This window comes from Callithrix jacchus, chromosome 12 (assembly GCF_049354715.1).
Source record: "Callithrix jacchus isolate 240 chromosome 12, calJac240_pri, whole genome shotgun sequence".
Classification (NCBI taxonomy): Eukaryota; Metazoa; Chordata; class Mammalia; order Primates; family Cebidae; genus Callithrix; species Callithrix jacchus.
In genome coordinates, this window is record NC_133513.1 from 82,426,484 (window position 1) to 82,446,531 (window position 20,048).

Below are 20,048 nucleotides of genomic sequence, written 5' to 3' on the forward strand. Positions count from 1 at the left end.
GATGGTCATGCTTAATCTGCTAAAGCACAGCATGTATGATGAGTGAAGAACTTGAACTTTATCCATATAAACCTTTGGAGCCTTAGGTTATATGAAAAGATGTGTTATAAAAATCATTTGAAATCCTCTCTGAAGAACTCCTTCATAGTTTGGATATACCAAATTTGTGAAAAGTTGTAGTTTTGTAAAGATTTTTGCCATTTCACATGTATGATTCTAAGTGGCTAATGGTGCATTACCATAGAAAAGTGGTTTATGTTTTTTAGATTGAAAGAGGAACTCTCTTCAAGCTCTGCTCTTACCCAGAATCTGAAAGCAGATCTTCAGAGGAAGGAAGAAGATTATGCTGAGCTGAAAGAGAAACTGACTGATGCCAAAAAGCAGATTGAGCAAGTACAGAAAGAGGTAGGTTATTTGAAAAGTTATGTGGCCAGTTTAATATAAAGATTGTTTTCCTTGTATAGCAAGCTTAGACATTATCTTAGAATTGAACAGAACATTTATCTACTTCATAATTTTTCTTAAAATTATGAGATCAGTTACTTCACGAGAGAAAATTTAGCCAATTTGAACAAGCTGAAGAATGTCCAACGTGAAGAAAGATATGTGCCTTGTGAAAGACTAGCCTCTTTCTTCTTTAAGAGTTGCTAAATGTAAGTCCTTACAAAATGGAAAGCACCTTTTGTTTGCAGATGGTGCTTAGGAGAATGTTCAGTACGATTTTTTAAGTTTTTATTATAATTTAATTTTCAAATAGGGAATGTAGCCTCATTCCAAATTTGAAATATAATAAGATGTATTCAATGAGAAAAAAATGCTTCCCACTCCTTCCAGCTGTCAAGTTTACCTTCATGGCATCAAATGTTATCAGTTTCTTTTTTGCTCTGCACTTATCCCTCCTTCCCTTTTACTTTTATGACCACATCATTTTCTGTCATACTTAGACCTTCTCTAAAGTTGAAACACTTTTTGTTTTCACTTTGAGATAGTTACTAAACAATACTTAAATGTGTACAGTCTGACAAATATTAATACCACAAGTGCTATTTCTACCTCTGTAAAAGTGACTGCACTGAATGTTGTATTTATCTAAACTTTAAAAAATATAATTTAACCATATTTGTTTTTAAAATATAAACAGTATGTTCTTCTCAGAAATATTTTTCACATATTTCTGAGATTGATTTATTTTGTACAGTTGTAATTTATCATTTTCACCCCTCTATAGTAGCTTTGTATAGTAGCTGTATTGTATGACTTACCACAATTTATTTAGTCTCTTGTTGATGACCATCTAAATTATTTATTATTTTTTTGCCCATAGAAATCATACGAATATCCTCTATATGCTCTTGGTACACATGTGCAAAAGTTTATATACCAAGAGGGGAATTACTGGGTGAGATGATATGAAGGGTTATCTTATATGGTAGTTTTAATTTGTATTCTTTTGATTGCTAATGAAGTTCAGCTTCTAATCATACTTTGCTCTTTGTCCAACTTTCTGCTCTGTGAAGTCATTTGTTCATATTTTAATTGTGCTGTTTTTTTTAAGTGTAGTTTTTCTTTATGCTTTTTTTTTTTTTTTTTTTTTTTAAACATTTACTGCTTTATTATAAAGGATACAACCCAAGAACAGACAAAAGAAGGGATGGGATACACAGGACAAGTTATGGGGGTTGGAGGGTGGTGCAGAGCTTCTGTGCCCTCTCTGGGTGTACCACCCTCCCAAGACCTCAATGTGCTCACCAAGTGGGACACTGAATCTCACTGTACAATAGTTTTTATAAGACAATCTGCAGCCCTCCTCTCTTCCATAGAGGTCCCTGGGTGGGATTGAAATTTCCACTCTAATCATTTTTGGTCTTTTAGTGATTAGCCCCACCCTTAAGCTATTTCAAAGCAGCCTCCACTCAAAGCTATTTTATTAGCATAAATTCAAGTGTGATTAAAAGGGGGCTTTTTTCTAAGTTTATTTATTTTGTTTTGAGACAGGGTCTTGCTCTGTCACCCAATCTGGAGTGCAGTGGGGTGATCATGTAGGTCACTGTAACCTTGAACTCCTGGGCTCATTCCTCCCACCTCAGCTTTCCTAGTAGCCAGGACTACAGGTGTGCCACCATGCCCTGGCTACTTTTTAATTTATTGTATTTCTAAGATCTTTTTGTATTGCTACTTATAGAGGTAACTCCTTTCAAGTAATGTTTTATTGTATAGATTGGGGTCCCCAGCCTTTTTGGTACCAGCGACTGGTTTCATGGAAGACAGTTTTTCCTTGGATGGGGTGGGGGCTGCTTTAAGAATGATTCAAATGACAAGTCCGATCCAAGATGGCCGATCGCTAACATCTCGGGACTGCAGCTCTCAGTGAAGGCGTGGAGAACTAGACTACGCCACACTTTCAGACAAATTCTGGTTGCTCACGGAGCAGAAGATCCCCAGTGGAGGAATCACACAGGTCGCCAGCGCGACTTTCGTGGCCGGCGCAGTGGTTCCGCCGGCACCTTGCGCGGCAGCTCTCAGAGCAGAGTAAACAGGTTGGGAGGACCCACAAGGGCCCCCAGCATGACACCAGAGCCCGGTGCAGCAGCTGTGACGGCACCTCGGGGCGGCAGCGCTTGACGCAGAGTAAATGGGACCGGCTCCCCTTCTGACCGAGGTTTGGAGCCCCGGGAAGGCAGAGTCGCCCACTACGGACACAAGAAGGAAGCCAGACAAGAGAATCCTGGGCAGAAAAACACCATCAGTTTTAACACTGCTGCTCTGGCCCTGGGAACTAACAACCTGGACGCCCACTCAAGAGACCTAATCTGAAAGTTGGTAAATTCAAAGACCACAGGAGGATAAACTTACAATGACGGGAAGAAACCCATTCTCAGCGTAAAAGAGCTGAGAATACTCAAAGTGAGAACGCCTCTCCCTCTAAAGATGATCACAGTTCCACATCAACAATGGAACAAGGCTTGATGGAGAAGGAGTGCATCCCAATGCTAGAATATCGCTTCAGGGAATGGATAATAACAAAATTCAGTGAGTTAAAAGAACATGTGGTAGCCCAACATAAAGAAACTAGGAACTTTGAAAAAAAGTTTGATGGAATCCTATTGAGAATAGACAACTTAGAGAGGAGTATGAGTGAAATAATGGAACTGAAGTATACAATACAGGAACTCCGAGAAGTTTGCACAGGTTTAAACACTCGAATTGTTCAAGCAGAAGAAGGGATATCAGAGGTCAAAGTCCAACTTAATGAAATAAAATGAGAAGACAAGATTAGAGAAAAAATGATAAAAAGGAATGAGCAAAGTCTCCAAGAAATGTGGGACTATGTGAAAAGACCAAATCTACGTTTGATAGGTGTACCTGAATGCGACGGAGAGAATGAATCCAAGCTGGAAAATACCCTTCAGGAAATTATTCAGGAAAATTTTCCTAAACTAGCAAAGCAGGTCAATATTCAGCCCCAGGTAATAGAGAGAACACCACAAAGATATTCCTCAAGAAGAGCAACCCCAAGGCACATAATCGTTAGATTCACTAGGGCTGAAATGAAGGAGAAAATACTAAGGGCAGCCAGAGAGAAAGGTCAGGTTACCCACAAAGGCAAGCCAATCAGACTTACAGCAGATCTCTCAGCAGAAACTCTACAAGCCAGAATAGAGTGGGGGCCGATATTCAACATCCTCAAAGAACAGAACCTTCAGCCCAGAATTTCATATCCAGCCAAACTAAGCTTCACAACTGAAGGAAAAATAAAATCTTTTATGAACAAGCAAGAACTCAGAGATTTTATTACCACCAGGCCTGCTTTACAAGAGCTTCTGAAAGAAGCATTACACACAGAAAGAAACAACCAGTATCAGCCCTTCTAAAAATATACCAAAAAGTAAAGAGCACCAACATAAAGAAGAATTTACACCAACGAATGTATAAAACAGCCAGTTAACATCAAATGGCAGTAACCCTAAATTTAAATTGACTAAATCCCCCAATCAAAAGACACAGCCAAAACCCAACGGCATGTTACATCCAGACCTGTTTCACAGGCAGGGATACGCAAAGACTCAAAACAAAGGGATGGAGAAAGTTTTACCAACCAAATGGAGAGCAAAAATAAATAAATAAATAAAAAGCAGGAGTTGCAATTCTTGTATCGGATAAAATGGATTTTAAAGCAACAAAAATATAGTGGTAAAAGGATCAATGCAACAATAGCTAATGATCCTAATACCCAGATACATAAAGACTTAGACTCAGTGAGACAGAAAATTAATAAGGATATCAAGGACTCGAACTCAGATCCAGAACAAGTAAACTTAATAAATATTTATAGAGCTCTCCACTTCAAAGACACAAAATAAACATTCTAGTCAGTACCACATCACACCTACTCATAGGTTTAAATGAAACATTGATTGGCCATTATTAATACCCTTTTTTTTTTTTCAGAATGAAGCAATATTTCCATTCACTCTCCCTCTTTCTCTTCCTCTTTCTTCCTCTCCTTTACTCATTTTTTTCTTCTTTCCTTCACTCAAAGAAATCAACTTGTAAACCTCTAGATCCAGGTCGGCAATGTCTCTCTCATTGCTAGAATTCCTTCCTTCCCTTCCCTCCCTCCCTCCCTCCCTCCCTCCCTCCCTCCCTGCCTCCCTCCCTCCTTCCCCCCTTCCCTCCCTCCCTCCCTCACTCCCCCCTTTCTCCCTTCCTTCATCCCTCCCCCAAAAAAAAAAAAAAGAATGATTCAAATACGTTACAGTTATTGTGCCCTTTATTTATATTTTTATTTCATTGTAATATATAATGAAACAGTTACACAACTCACCATAATGTATAATCAGTCGGATCACTGAGGTTGTTTTCCTGCAAGTAGACGGTCCCATCTGGGGTGATGGAAGACAGTGGCAGATCAGCAGGCATTAGATTCTCATAAGGAATGTGCATCCTGGATACATCACATGCAGAGTTCACAATAGGGTTCCCAAGAATCTAATGCCTCTGTTGATCCAACAGGAGGCAGAGCTCAGGCAGTGATGTGAGCAATGGGGAGTGGCTGTAAATACAGATGAAGCTTCAGTCCCTTGCCTGCCACTCAACTCCTGCTGTGTGACCCAGTTCCTAGCAAGCCATGGACCAGTACTGGTCTGTGGCCAGGAGGCTGAGGATCCCCCTCTGTATAGATGACTATTTAACATTATTTTAGTGATGGGTATTAAGAGTGTGTTCTATTTCTCAAATGTGTAGTTTTAAGGCAGATGATAAAAATTGTAGCAATTTAGTCTAGGCCAGTTACTATGCTGAGTTGACATATTATTTAATTCTCACACAGTATTGGATATAGACACTGGCTTTTTTTTTGGTTGTTTTTTTGTTTCTGAGACAGAGTCTTGCTCTGTCATCAGGCTGGAGTGCAGTGGCACAGTCTCGGCTCCCTGCAACCTCCACCTCCTGGGTTCAAGCGATTCTTCTGCCTCAGCCTCCTGAGTAGCTGGGACCACAGGCACGTGCCATCATGCCTGGCTAATTTTGTATTTTTAGTAGAGACGGGATTTCACCATGTTGGCCAGGATGGTTTCGATCTCTTGACCTCATGATCCACCCGCCTCGGCCTCCCAAAGTGCTGGGATTATAAGCGTGAGCCACCACGCCTGGCCCATTTTTCTTTTAGACTTTAAAGGATGTGAATCTTTGAACATAGTGGCCGTGAATCTTTGAACATAGTGGCCATGAATTTTAAACAACAAAAAAGCAATTAGTATTTTTAAAATATTCTATTTGTTTTATAAATATTACTTTGTAGGTATCTATAATGCGTGATGAGGAGAAATTACTGAGGATTAAAATTAATGAACTAGAGAAAAAGAAAAACCAGTGTTCTCAGGAAATAGATATGAAACAGCGAACCATTCAGCAACTCAAGGTAAACAGTTTTAAAAGAAGATTAAAGTGCATTCTCTTGGTATATTTTAGTGTACACAAAATGTACAGGTTTGTTTTTAATATTCTGTTTTGACTGTTTCTAGAATCTAGAAATAAGTTATTTAAAATTAAATAGGCAAAAAAGAAATAAGATAAAATTAAGTTGGCCAGTAGTGACTCTCTTCTAACAAATATGGAAAAGAAAAAAAAAATAACTTTATAGTGAAGAAACCTAGCAGATACCACTTTAACCAAGGGTTTAAGAATAACATTATAATTATTAAGTCATATTGATGCTATGTGCTTCCTGGTTTGATGTGACCGGAAGGGTACTTTCCCTCTTTGGTATTCTTTGCCTAAATTTATAACCTTAGTCTCTTCATGGGAAAACTTCAGATAAACTCAAATTGCAGACGTTCTACATAGTGCTTGACCAGTATGAAGTATAAGGTGTCAGGGTCATTAAAGACAAGTAAAGACTGAGGAACTAGCAAAGATTGGAGGAGACTAAAGAGGTATGATGACTAAAGGTGGTGTTATATTTTGGATGGGATCCTGGAGTGGAAAAGGGACAGCAGTGGAAAAACTGGTAAACGGTGGCAAAGTCTATAGTGTACTTAATAGTAGTATATCAATATTAATTTCTTGATTTTTTGATAAATGTACCATGGGAGTGTAATATGATAACATTAGAGGAAGCTGAGTTGAGGTTATACAGCTGTCTTTGGAACTCTTGCAAAGCTAAATTGAAGCAAAAATTATTTCGAAATAAAATGCAAAGAAACAAAAAGTAGTCCAGGTCTTACAACAAATTCCTTTTAAAAATGATACTTAAAAGGCAAAAATCCCTTTGTTGTATATGGTTATTTTTTGCTTGGTATCAACCAAATGGATGAGGCAATAATTAAAAATATATAGATTTGTTGTATTATTTTCATGTTTGCTTTTAAATGAAGCAAAACTAATAAATATTCAGGTATAAATACATGATTTTAATTCTTAACTGAATGTAATCATAATAAAGCATTCTATAACAATAGAATTCGAGAGCTCCATGTTCTGCAATGATTCACTCTGAGACTTAAAAAGTGAGGAACAGTGGTGACATCAGATGAGATTGGGGGTGAGGTTTGGATTATATGATAAGTTAAAACTAGAAGTGTAGGCCATCTGGTCCTCATAATTTAATCTTGCCACTTAAAGCTTTTTTTTTTTTTTTTTAAATCCAAATCTTGCAGCTACTTTCTAGGTGAAAGGGGTGAACAGCTCTTTTTTTCTAGCATTTTGAGTTTATCAATGAGGAATTTTTTAATGGTTTTTCTTCTTTCTTCTACGTTAAATACATAGAACTTGATTTTCCCTTGTTTCTGCTTTTTGTGGTTTGTGAGAAAACATTTACCTAAAACGTTAAGTAAAATAGCTGGGTTATAACTTAGATTAAAAGTATAATTTTTTTTTGCCCTCTATATCTTTCCCCTGCTCTCACCCTACTCTTTTCTCCAAGATGAAAGAAACTTGGAAGTTTAAGACTGGTACCAGCTGGTATGCCAGCTTTATAGGAGACTGATTTGAAACTTAATATTGAGCCCTGTTTTTAAGATCCACTGTTAAATATTGTGTTTTTAAGTTAATTTGTATTTAATTCATATTCTTTCAATTTGTAGGAGCAGTTAAATAATCAGAAAGTGGAAGAAGCTATACAACAGTATGAGAGAGCATGCAAAGGTCAGTAACAAGTTTGTACTTCTGAAATGGGAAAAGTTCCCTTATCCTCCCTTGCAGGGCATGTGATGGGGGTATGGCTTGCTTTTTTGGTGCCCTGCAACTCAAACCCCTAGGGGGAACATGCAGACGGCAGGTCTTGAGTGTGGGCTCCTACCCTACTGATGCATCTAGGGTTGAGTGTTTACACCTCCTGAAGCCCCGGTGGGCATGTGTTACAGTATGTTCTTTCAGTTTAGCCATCCACAGGCGGCTTGTGTTAATCAGCTCAATTAGACCCTCTGCCTTATTCCAAGGACAGAGGGCTTTCTGTATCACAGGGTTCTTACTCTAGTGTACTGGAAAAATCAGATCACATGTGGGCTTGGAGAATGAGTGCAAGGTTTTATTGAGTAGAGTTAGCTCTCTGCACATGGATGGGGAGCCAAAAGGGGATGGAGCGGAAAGGTGGTCTTATCCTCGGTGGCTGGACTTGCCTCTGACCCCTCCCAACTGAATTCTGTGTTGTCTCACAGTAGATGGCCTGCCAGCGACTGCTGGTATCTGCCAGTGTGTTCTTCTGCTGGTGTGTTCCTCTAGTCATCCAGCTGCTTGTGTGTGTGTGCCTGCTAGGGTCTTGGAGTTTTTCTAAGCACAGGATGGGGGCATAGTCTTGGGAAATGCAACATTTGGGTGTGAAAACAGGAGTGCCTCTCCTCACTTACGTCTGTGGGCACAGGCCTGACCTGAAGGTGAAGCCCTCACCAGGGACCCTGCCTTTTGAACCCAGCACTTCCCTACCCACCTCCCGTACCACTTCCAGTACTAAAAACGATTACAGAATAGGGAGTTGCAATAACAATTGTTTAACATTTTTCTTTGAAAATTGTGAGGTGAAGTAAAGGCAACATAAAACGTAGCTTTATCAAAAGAGAAAAGTAGTGTTTCTGATGAATAGTTTATTAACTTAAACCTTATTCTTAGAAAAATAAAACAAATACTCAGTCAAAGCAACATTGATTTCTTGTAATGGCCAGTATTTTGTGAAAAATAAAGCCAGTCAAAGTTTTATATAGATCACAATGAATGGCATAGATTTCTGGACAAAATTGTGTAAAGAATATACTTCAAATAAAATATCTTTAAATTAAAAAAAAAAACAGGATTTTAAAAAAGATTTTAAAAGCCACTTAATTTAGATTCAAATTTTAGGTGCTGAATTATGAATTATGCTTTTCTTTTTTTTTTTTTTTTGGTGACGGAGTTTTGCTATTGTTATCCAGACTGGAGTGCAATGGAACGATCTCAGCTCATTGCAACCTCCACCTTCTGGGTTCAAGCAATTCTCCTGCCTCAGCCTCCCGAGTAGTGGGACTACAGGCACACACCACCATGCCCAGCTAATTTTTGTATTTTTAGTAGAGACGGGGTTTCACCTTGTTGACCAGGATGGTCTCGATCTTTTGACCTTGTGATCCACCCGCCTCAGCCTCCCAAAGTGCTGGGATTATAGGCGTGAGCCACCGTGCCCGGCCGAATTATGCTTTTCTTACTGAGATTATATTGATTTATTGTTTGAAATATTACAAAATTACTTTTTTCTTTTTTGAGACAATTTCGCTCTTGTCGCCCAGGCTGGAGTGCAGTAGCGCGTTCTCAGCTTACTGCAACCTCCACCTTCCTGGTTCAAGCAATCTGTCTCAGCCTCCTGAGTAGCTAGCTGGGATTACAAGCACCTGCCACCATGCCTGGCTAATTTTTGTATTTTTAGTAGAGACAAGTTTTCGCCATTTGGCCAGGCTGGTCTTGAACTCCTGACCTGAGGTGATCTACCCACCTTAGCTTCCCAAAGTGCTGGAATTACAGGCGTGAGCCACTGCGCCCAGCCACAAAATTGCTTTTATAGATGATACATATTTCTTTTATTAAAATTATACAGACTCTTCTCCGCTTTATTGCTCCTTAATTTCTTTGTTCTGTGAGTGAGAGAGCTAGGATTTGAACCCAGGTCTGTTTCAGTCTTAAGTCTCAGACTGTTTACTAATCCATGTTATTTGTACTTAGGCAACAAAAGAAAGGATAAGATGACCAGAGTATTACTTACTTAGCTGACTTGTACATTGGTGGGGTTAACTTGGATGTGAAACTATATCTCTGCACACAGTACTATTTTCTTCTGCCTTTCCTAGGCCCTGTTACCTTAACATCTCCTATTTCATAGGAGATAATTCATATTTATCTTTTAGGATGCCCCTTTACTTTGGCTTCTTTGTCGCTGTTGGTGAATGTGGACACATCTTAGATATTCTGAAAAAGTCTACCCTTGGAGTAGAATGTTCTATAGTTTTTATCATATTTAAATTTTTTGCTTTTGTGCCAAATATGGAGAAGTGGCATAGGCCCACCGTGACTACTTTAATCTGGCTTCCATCTTTCTTTGCTTCTAAGTCACCTGTAAGCTACATATTTTAAAATCTACCAGCATTTTGCAATCCCTGCTTTTTATTTTTTTATTATTTTGATGTTACTGTACACTCTTCTTTTCCTCAGTTATGTTTATAAAGTAGTATTTATTGTAGTGTACTTTTTCTAAATAAAAAGGGGTATAGCTACTCCCACCTTTTGAAATTCTGTTGTCTCAACTTTAATAATCTATTCTGTACTATTTACCACCTTTCTCTCAGAGTGAGTCTCAGCCACTCTGGCAACTTTCCTGATTAAGATATCATCATCTTTTATTTCTTCATTTTCTCCTTTAGAGAAAAAATGCTCCTGTGATTTTAGTTGTGTATGAAACATTTCCCTACAAACAGCAAACAAAACTGTATCTTCAACTCTTAAGGCTTTCCCTGCCTCCTAAATTTCTGTTTGTTTGCTGAATGCCTTTCACTTACCTATCTTTAATATTGAATTATTAAACAATGTAGATCTAATACAAATAACATAAAATTTACCTTTTAAAAGTGTACAGTTTAATGGGGTTTACGTTCTACTCACAGAATTGTGCATCCATCAACGATATCTAATTGCTATTTGTTTATAGTAATGTAAAGTGACAAAAGTGAACATTTTTGCCACTTCAAAAAGAAACCCCGTACCCGTTGCAATCATACCCCATTCACTCCTTTCCTCCAGCCCCTATTGGTCTCTAATCTACTTTCTGTCTGTATGAATTTGCCTATTATGGACATTTCATATTAGATCAGTTCACACAACATGTGACCTTTTGTATTTGACTCTTTTACTTAGAATAATGTTTCCAAATTTCATCTATATTGTGTATGTATCAGTACTTTATTCCTTGTTATGGCTGGATAATATTCCACATATTTATGTGTCAGTTGATAGACATTTGGGTTGTTTCCACTTTTGGCTTTTACGAACATTTATATGCAAGTTTTTGGCTAAACTTGTATTTTTAATTTTCTTGGAGATGGTAAGCAAATGCTGAATGTGAAGCACTTGATTACTTGTTTATTTGATAGTCATTGACTTAGCTATGATAGCTCATAGCTATCCTTAGATATATCTTTTGATAGGTATGATGAGATACCTATCTCAAACTTCTTTGCTTTATTTTCCATTTTGTTGGTGTGTATTTTGGGGTTCTCTTCTGAAATAAAATGTAAATTACTGTAGGCAGTGACTGATTAGATAATTCTCTTTTTTCCTTTACTGCTCTAGTTTGCTAGCTTTCAAATAATAGGTGACTAGCCATTAGTGAGGTTATCATTGGTGTTCTGGAAATTTCTTAATTGATAACCAGATTTGTGATTCTTCTAGTCCTCAGTTTAGAGTCAAAATGCAAAGTGTAAGAGGGAGGGAATTCTTTGAATAAAATTATAATTTATCGTGTAATATGAATATATTTTAAAGTAATGCTTTTTGAAAGAAAAGATTTATATGTTGATACGAAGCTGACTTTAATCCTAGGAGGAATTCTGTTTTACTAGCATACCTGGAAGCCTGCATCAATGGACAAATACTAAAAACTGCTCATACAGTTTTCTCTTACTAAGTAGCTGGAACTACAGGCACGCACCACCCTGCCTAGCTAATTTTTGTATTTTTTTTTTTTTAGTAGAGACGCCACTATGCCCAGCTAATTTTTTTTTTGTATTTTTAGTAGAGACAGGGTTTCACCATGTTGACCAGGATGGTCTCGATCTCTTGACCTTGTGATCCACCTGCCTTGGCCTCCCAAAGTGCTGGCATTAAAGGCGTGAGCCACTGCGCCCGGCCTTATCCGTTTCTTATAGACAGGGTTAATTTAGAGGTGCTTACAAGTAATTGCTGTAGTCATTCTTCAAGGGCCAGAAAGAATTTTAGTAAGGCTGGTAATAATAGCTTTCCAAAAGTCATTTCTGAGGAGCTGGTTTTAAATAAAAATTTAAAATAGAAATAAATATTTGACTTAGGATATTTTTCTAGAAAGTAATTACTTGAGATTAAAAAAGCAGTTCAAGTTGGTCTTGAGCTTTTTTAGTTTTAGGTGGTAAAGGTTTTAATTTTGGTTTGAGAATATTTAACACTAAAAATAAGTATTTTTAAAAATAATGTTTTTTCCCCTAAATCCTAATATCTGTGTTTATAGTAATAATTTAGTTTTATTGGAATAGTTTAGTTGTATTAGAAATTGTTAACTTTATCTGAAAAAACTCTTTTCCATTTATTCACTTTTGCAATCCTCCAAGCATCCATCTTTATACCAAATATATGTTTAGTATGTCATATATACCAGTACTGCTGTAGACATTGAGGATATAGTAATGAATAAGACGAAGTTTCTGCCTATATGGAACTAATATTCTATTATAGTTAATAAAAATGTATTTTAATTTTGGAAGAACTTAAGAAAAATTTGATATCTAGAGGCTGTTAATTTCTAAATTGTTCTCCCCCAATTTTTAGAGCTAAATGTTAAAGAGAAAATAATTGAAGACATGCGAATGACACTAGAAGAACAGGAACAAACTCAGGTAGAACAAGATCAAGTGCTTGAGGCTAAATTAGAGGAAGTTGAAAGGCTAGCCACAGGTAAAACAAGATTGCTTACATTTCTCTAACTATACTTTTTCATTAAAAAAAAAAAATCCCAAATCTTTCCTTGTTAAAGTAGTATGAATTTACAGTGATTCATAATGGAAAAGTATTTGGTGTTTTTTGAATGTCCTATTACTTGTCATTTTCCACTGTGATAAAAATGGTTTTATCTCAGTAAAATTATATGTAGTAAAGGAGTAAGGGCCATGATAACTTACAAATTAAAAAATGCAAGTTATGGATCGTAACTTGCAGTGTTCCCTGGATGTTAAGAGAAAGCTTTCAACTGAGTTTCATCTTTTTCAGAGTTTTAGCATTATCTTGAATGTTGATCTCAATAAATACTTTGATTTCATTGCTTTCAGAATACTGTCAGAGTTTTTCTAGAGTATATGGAAAAACATAACATTTACTAATAATAAAGTTATGGGTGATTTTTGTAGAAAGGGCAAGAATTTAGAATTAGAAAATGGTCTATGCCATTTTATATATAACCTTGGCAGGGTACTTGTGCTTACTCAACATAATTTTCCTCATCTGGAAAATGTGGTTGATGATGGTAATGCCATATATACTATTGCACATTATCTTTTTTTAAAATCATCTGACTTGAAGATTCATATTGTACATTATTCTTATCAAGATTAGCTGAGATGAAAAAAATGTAAGAGTGCTTTGTAAGCCCTAAAACTCTTTAACTGTATTTTGGTGGATGAAATTGTGATGAGGATGAGGACAATGAGTCTGTGTGACTTCATATTTTTCTAGCCACTTTCATGGACATGAAAAACCTTTTTTTTGAGAACTGCATCAAGTTTCCTATATAATTAATAAGGTTGACAGTGAATTTATTATACTGTACTATGAACACTATTCAGCTTGGTTCCTGAGAGGTCCCTGTAGTTCTTCTACACTAAGAATTTAGTAAGAACTCCTAAAAGTTCAACTACAGAATAGCCTCAGGTCTATTTTGGTCTGTGTTCTTTATCTGAGTTTTACTAATTTGTTTCTTTAGTCCTTGTCAAGTGTGTCTCTACAAAGTATAACTTTTACATATGCTTTAAAAAATAATTTTATGCCTTCAAATCAGAATTGGGAAAATGGAAGGAAAAATGCAAAGATTTGGAAATGAAAAACAATCAGAGGTCAAATAAAGAACATGAGGACAACACAGATGTACTTAGAAAGCTCAGTAATCTTCAAGATGAATTACAGGTATGACTTTATGTATGATTTTATGTATGTATGTATCTGTCTTCATTGTATTTCTAATATGAGGATAATTCAGTATTTTATATTTTGTAATTAACTTAGATATGAGTGAAATAATAGCTGGCAAATGTTAATATGTAAATATAACTTTTCAGTGCACATTAAAATGACATGGGGAAGAAATTCCAAGATACAGCCTATTAAGTGCCAATGAAATACAGTGATTGGGTCCTCAGTTTTATATTTTACATATTTAATTCTTAAACCACGACTTCTAATGTCTTTGTGCTCAGTTTTTTACTCCTTAACTTCTTACTCATCAAATACTGCTGTGGAGAAAATGACCATCAGGAGAATTTTCATTACTGTAAATAATTTCTTCAAAGTTCAATTACTAAATTAGAATAGAGTTGTATATTGGAACACTGAAATACATATAAAACTGTACTATGTAGAAGCTATTCTATTTTGTGTGTGAAGAATAGAATTCTATTGTGTGTATATAGAATAGAATATAGAAGATATTCTGTTCTATTCAGCTTTAACATACAACATATAGGAGAAACTTTTTTTTCCCATGGGATTTACCAAATACTGTATTTTGTACATTTTATTAGAAGTGGCATTCATAACAGTAGCTGAAGGAAACATAATGATGGTTTTGGGAGATTGGATGCATCTAAATTAAAAAAAATATTCAAGCTGTGTATTAATCATATGCCAAAAACAAATACAAAAATATAGTTTTTTTGTTATTACATATTATATATTCTAGAATTTACCTTTTGTGAAATTTCAAAAGCAGCTAGAACAAAATAAATACATTATTAATTATGAAAAAAGTGTATCAACCATATTGAGAAAGTTTGCATTAAAAAGTATTTGTGTGGCCAGGCATGGTGGCTCACGCCTGTAATCCAAGCACTTTGGAGGCCAAGGCGGGTGGATCACCTAAAGTTGGGAGTTCAAGACCAGCCTGACCAACATGGGGAAACCCCATCTTAAAACAATTACAACAAAAAAGTATTTGTGTATTTTACGTTGTTCTAAGATGATGTAATCACATTAGTGTAGATTATAAACTTTGTAATCCTGGAATGGACTGCCATACTTTGTAGTACAGTGATTTTAGGAGTCTTTTAAGTGGTAGCAGTGTCTTTATTTTAAATGAAGTTCTACTTGGACTTTTTATTTGTATTATTATATGCTTCTAAACCCAAAGAATCTGTGGTACCGGTTTGAAAATTACTGATCAACAGTATTCTCTGTCCAGTTCTTCTAGATATTCTTTTAATAAATGTTTGTCTTGTTGCACAGCTTATTTTTTATTTGGCATCTTGGAGGCCCAGGAATATTTTATTTTTAGAACCATCCAGTTAGAAATGACCACCACAAACAAAGTCTTTTTTATCTTTTTGTCATTTAGGAAGATTTGAGTTAATTTAAGTGTTTCAGAAATTTAAATTGTTTATTTTTTCTTAAGCTTCCTGATAAAAGTATTTAAAAGGACTTTGGAGCAAAATAAAGTTTATAAAGGAAATACAATTTAGGAAAGCAAACCAGCTAATTTTTTTAAAATAATCTGAAACTGATCTTTTCATTAAAGTGAAATCTTAAAGGTTTTATAGAGGGGAAAAGTAATGGATAGTATGAAAATGTTATAAAAACATGTATTGATTACTTTGTAGGCATGTGATAATAACTTACACCTTTTATATATGTAGGAGTCTGAACAGAAGTATAATGCTGATAGAAAGAAATGGTTAGAAGAAAAAACTATGCTTATTACTCAAGCAAAAGAAGCAGAGAATATACGAAATAAAGAGATGAAAAAATATGCTGAAGACAGGGAGCGTTGTTTAAAGCAACAGAACCAAGTGGTTGGTAACAATTGTGTCTTTGATGTATTTCACTGGCTTTCCTTGATGTGTTAAATATATTTCTGGAATTACCAGTTTCTACATGGTTTTGTTTTTGGTTTTATAAAGGCAGGTTGTCTTATAACTTTTCTGTCCCAGTTTATCTTGATATTCAGTAATGTTCGTGTTTTAACTTCTTTCTGTCCATTTAGCCTGTTAGGAAAATATCTTCTTGCCTCTTACTATCTGGATATTGAAGTTAAATATCTCTTCCTTTGGACCGTTACGGAGTATTCCCTACTGCATTTTAAAACTTTGCATTTTGAACTGTGAATTCTAATACCATGTACATTTTATCACATAAAGTCAGTTAGTTTCTAAAAGACTATACACATAGTAGAAAAGACCTTCAATTTTACATTTACTAGCTGTAGCTCTTGTAACGATTTTATCTTAGCATGTTCTTTTTTTCTAATTGGCACTTGGTCTGTTTGACATGCAATGTTGGCAATTGGAAAAAGGCTAAACATTATCATTAATCATAGGAAAGCCATTGTGCAACAAATAATCATTTTAAAATGAAAAACCAGTGTCTATAAAAATAGTATCTTGGCAGTATCATATTGTTATCTGTTGGCGTTTCCTTTTTTTAATGACTACATTTGACTGAAAACAGTTAAACTTTCCTATAAAAACTGGAAGATTCCCTCCCCTTGCTCCCCCCACCTGCCCTTCCCTCCCCCGCTTCCTTTTTTTTTAAAGAGACAAGATCTTGCTCTGTCACCCAGGCCAGAATGCAGTGGGGCAGTCATGGCTCACTGCATCCTCAAACTCCAGGATACAAGCAATCTTACTACCTCAGCCTCCCAAGTAGCTGGGACTACAGACATACACCATCACACCCAACTAAATTTTTTAGTTTTTTGTTGGGATGGAGACTTGCTGTGTTGCCCAGGCTGGTCTCAAGCTCCTGGCTTCAAGCAGTCCTCCTACCTCAGCTTCCCAAAGTGTTGGGATTGTGAGTATGAGCCACTATGCATTGTACCTGGCTTGGAATGTTAATTTTCAATAAGATAAGGATGATTTTCCCGCTTTTTCCCCCTAGCTTTAAAGCTGCTTTTAACATTGAACATTGGTCAAAGTTGGCCAATTTTTATAAAAAATGAGACTTTTGTGAGCTAAACTTTACAGCATACTTGGTAAACTCCAGACCATACATGTATTCTACTCTAGAAATCAAGCCTTTGGTTGAAGTATCTGTCATTTCTGAAGCTAGAGGGGCTACCGTCGAATGCTCTGTCCTCATGTCACCTGGTGTAAATAAACTTTCTTTGCTCCCATAAAAAAAGTTTACTTTTTTATTTTGAAATCATTTTATTTACAGAAAAGTCACAGAATGAGTACAGAGAAATCCTGTTTACCTATCACCCAACCTTCCTGACCAGTAGTTAGAGGCAATAAGTAAATTAAAACAGAAGACTGTCACAGTTGCTCCAGTTCCAAATCATTGGTTTCTCTGGCAGCAATGCTAGCATGTAAACCCACTTTGAATTTTTAATCTAGTTTACTGTTTTCTCTCATATGTTTCTTTATAATATACTTAGGTTGTGTGTATGTTTGCCGTATTTAAGAAACACGGTTTTGATGCAGTGTTAATTTTTGTTGTAAAATTGTAACACATAACATGGAAAGTAAATAGAACATAGTTTCGTGAGTTACTGTAAAGCCAACACCCACTTAACTAATGCCTATTTCAAGAAGTAGAACACTGCTGCACCCTAGAAGCTCCTACTTCTGCCTCTTTTCTAGTGGTAATAACTTATTTGTTCTTCAGTTTACATTTCAGTTTTTTCTGTTTTGGGGTTTTAGGTAAATTGAAATATATGAATACATTTGCACCTGACTTCTTTTCATTCACATTTTATGTTCATGAGAATTATACATGTTTCCATACATGTATCTGGAGTTAGTCCAGTTTCACTGCAGCATATTTAAGTGTATGAATATACCACTGTTAATTTATTTTAATGTTGAAGATATTTGGATTTTCTGTTTTTTTTAAATACATTTTTATACATTTCTTTTGGTGCACATGTGCATATATTTCTGTTGTATGTATATATATAAGACAATTACTAAATGATAGGGTATATATATGTGAAATTCTGGTAGAATGCTGCACTGATTTTCAAAGCAGTTGTAGCCATTTATACTCCAACTAGTATTGCAATAGCTATATAGTCCCACCAAGAGATGGTATTGTCAGTCAGTTTTTAAATGGTTTTAATGTGCTTTTCCCTAATTACTAATGAAGTTGAAGATTGTTTCATTTGTTTATTGGCTGTGCCTCTACAAGTTCTGTTACCTATTTCTCTGTTGGATTGTCTAGCTTCTTCTTATTTGTAGGAATTCTTAATACTTTTCTGGATAGAAGCCCTTTTTGTAATGTGTTGCAGGTACCTTCTTTCTATCTCTAGTTTGCTTTTTCATTCTTATTGCCTTTTTATGGGTAGAAGTTTTATAGATCATTATTGTAGATATTGTAGATATTACAATTATTATAGCTACTTTTACAGTATTATTATAGATAATTTTACCAGTTTTTTTTTTAATGAAGCCCAAGGACTTGGAGATGCTGTCTTATGTTATTTTCTGGAAACTTTGAAGTTTTGTCTTTCATATTTAGATACTAGAATTGATTTTTGTGTTGGTGTGAGATAGGGGTCAGAGCTCTTTATGTTTCTTTTAATGTGGATTACCAATTGACCTGGAAATATTTATTGAAAAGACTGTTTCTTACTCACTGCTCTGCCACTTTTGTCATAAATCATTTGCCCAAGGGTTTATTTTGTATGTGATGTAAGAGTAGGGTTGGATTTTTTTTTTTTAATTTGGTTATTCAGTTGTTACAACACCATTTATTGGAAAGATTGCCCTTCCTTTCATTAAATTTTTTTTTACCACTTTTGTAGGTCAGTTTAGCATACATTTGTAGATTTTCTCTTTTGTCCCATTGATTACTCTTTCTGTCTTTACACACTGTATTATTGTGCTAGCTTGAAATTACAGTTAATTGTTCTCATTTTGTTCTTCATTTTCAAAATAATTCTAGATGATTTGCATTTCCATATAATTTTTAGAGTCAGGTTTTAAATTTCTACACATATTTGCACATACCTGAATTTTGATTAAAATTGCTTTTACTCTATAGATCAATTTGGGGGAGGCATCTTAACAATATTTAGTATTTTGGTCATTGAACACAGACCAATTTCTCCATCTATTTAGGTGTTCTTTAATCTCTTTCAGGAATATTTTATGGTTTTTCATGTTTAGGTTTTACATGTTTTCTTTAGTTTATCAGTATTTCATGATTTTTGAACCCATTATAAAATAATGGTCTTGTTTTCTATTTTTGTTTTTCTATTGTTTATTGCTATTGCTATAATTTTACCTTCTAATTTCCCAAATATTGGCAGAAATGTTGATACTAGTTTGAAAGCAATAGCTGTAATTGTGTACTGAAAGAAGTTAACATTAGGCTGATTTTTGGAAAGAGATGGTATATGGATAAAAATAATGTAGACATTTAATGTATAAAATGATATGTATTTTGTTTTATAATTAAATACTTTATCTAGATTACTTAATTTGTCATATCTTGTTTGAAGTTATGTTTATGGTGTTACACGTAATAATTTCTAAACATTCTTACATTCATAATATGTCAAGCTTTATTTTAATGTTTTGTTTATTTCCTGGTTAGGAAATACTGACAGCACAGCTGGCAGAGAAAGATAGTGACCTTCAAAAGTGGAGAGAAGAACGAGACCAACTGGTTGCAGCTTTAGAAATACAGCTAAAAGCACTGATATCCAGTAACATACAGAAAGATAATGAAATTGAACAATTAAAAAGGATCATATCAGAGACTTCTAAAATAGTCAGTAGAGTCTTTTTTTCTATGCCTTTTTAATTGAACGGAGTAATTACTTAATTGACTAACTCTTAAAGGATAAAAAAGGTGTGAGTTTGAACAGACCAGAAAGAAATCAAGAGTATTTAAAATATGGAGATTTCTTATGATTTTGAGTTTTGAAGTTTATCATTAAGATTGATTTGTCAATCAATGACTGGGATGTAGCATTTTCTCCAATATTTTGGTTATATCTCTCAGGTAGAGTAATCAGAAAATCAACAATTTATGGTTTAGATCTTTAAAATATGAAAATGTGATTCAGTATGAACTCTTGGTAAATTTGAACCTTTAAAATATGAAAATGTGATTCAGTATGAACTTTTGGTAAATTTGAA

General features: G+C 35.2%; 1 protein-coding gene across 11 annotated transcripts in view; it reads left to right on the forward strand.

Moving 5' to 3' along the window:
* Window positions 1–20,048, forward strand: part of KIF20B (kinesin family member 20B) — a 67,080-nt gene that overhangs the window by 38,197 nt on the left and 8,835 nt on the right. For 5 of the 11 annotated variants that reach the window (XM_035268444.3, XM_035268446.3, XM_035268447.3 and 2 more), the window contains 7 exons: window positions 267–405; window positions 5,801–5,920; window positions 7,584–7,644; window positions 12,532–12,657; window positions 13,754–13,878; window positions 15,600–15,755; window positions 19,501–19,677. In XM_035268444.3, coding sequence (XP_035124335.1) covers window positions 267–405; window positions 5,801–5,920; window positions 7,584–7,644; window positions 12,532–12,657; window positions 13,754–13,878; window positions 15,600–15,755; window positions 19,501–19,677 — 904 coding nt within the window. The remainder of the gene's footprint in view (window positions 1–266; window positions 406–5,800; window positions 5,921–7,583; window positions 7,645–12,531; window positions 12,658–13,753; window positions 13,879–15,599; window positions 15,756–19,500; window positions 19,678–20,048) is intronic. The other 6 variants (XM_035268450.3, XM_078345988.1, XM_078345989.1 and 3 more) reach the window with 3 other exon arrangements.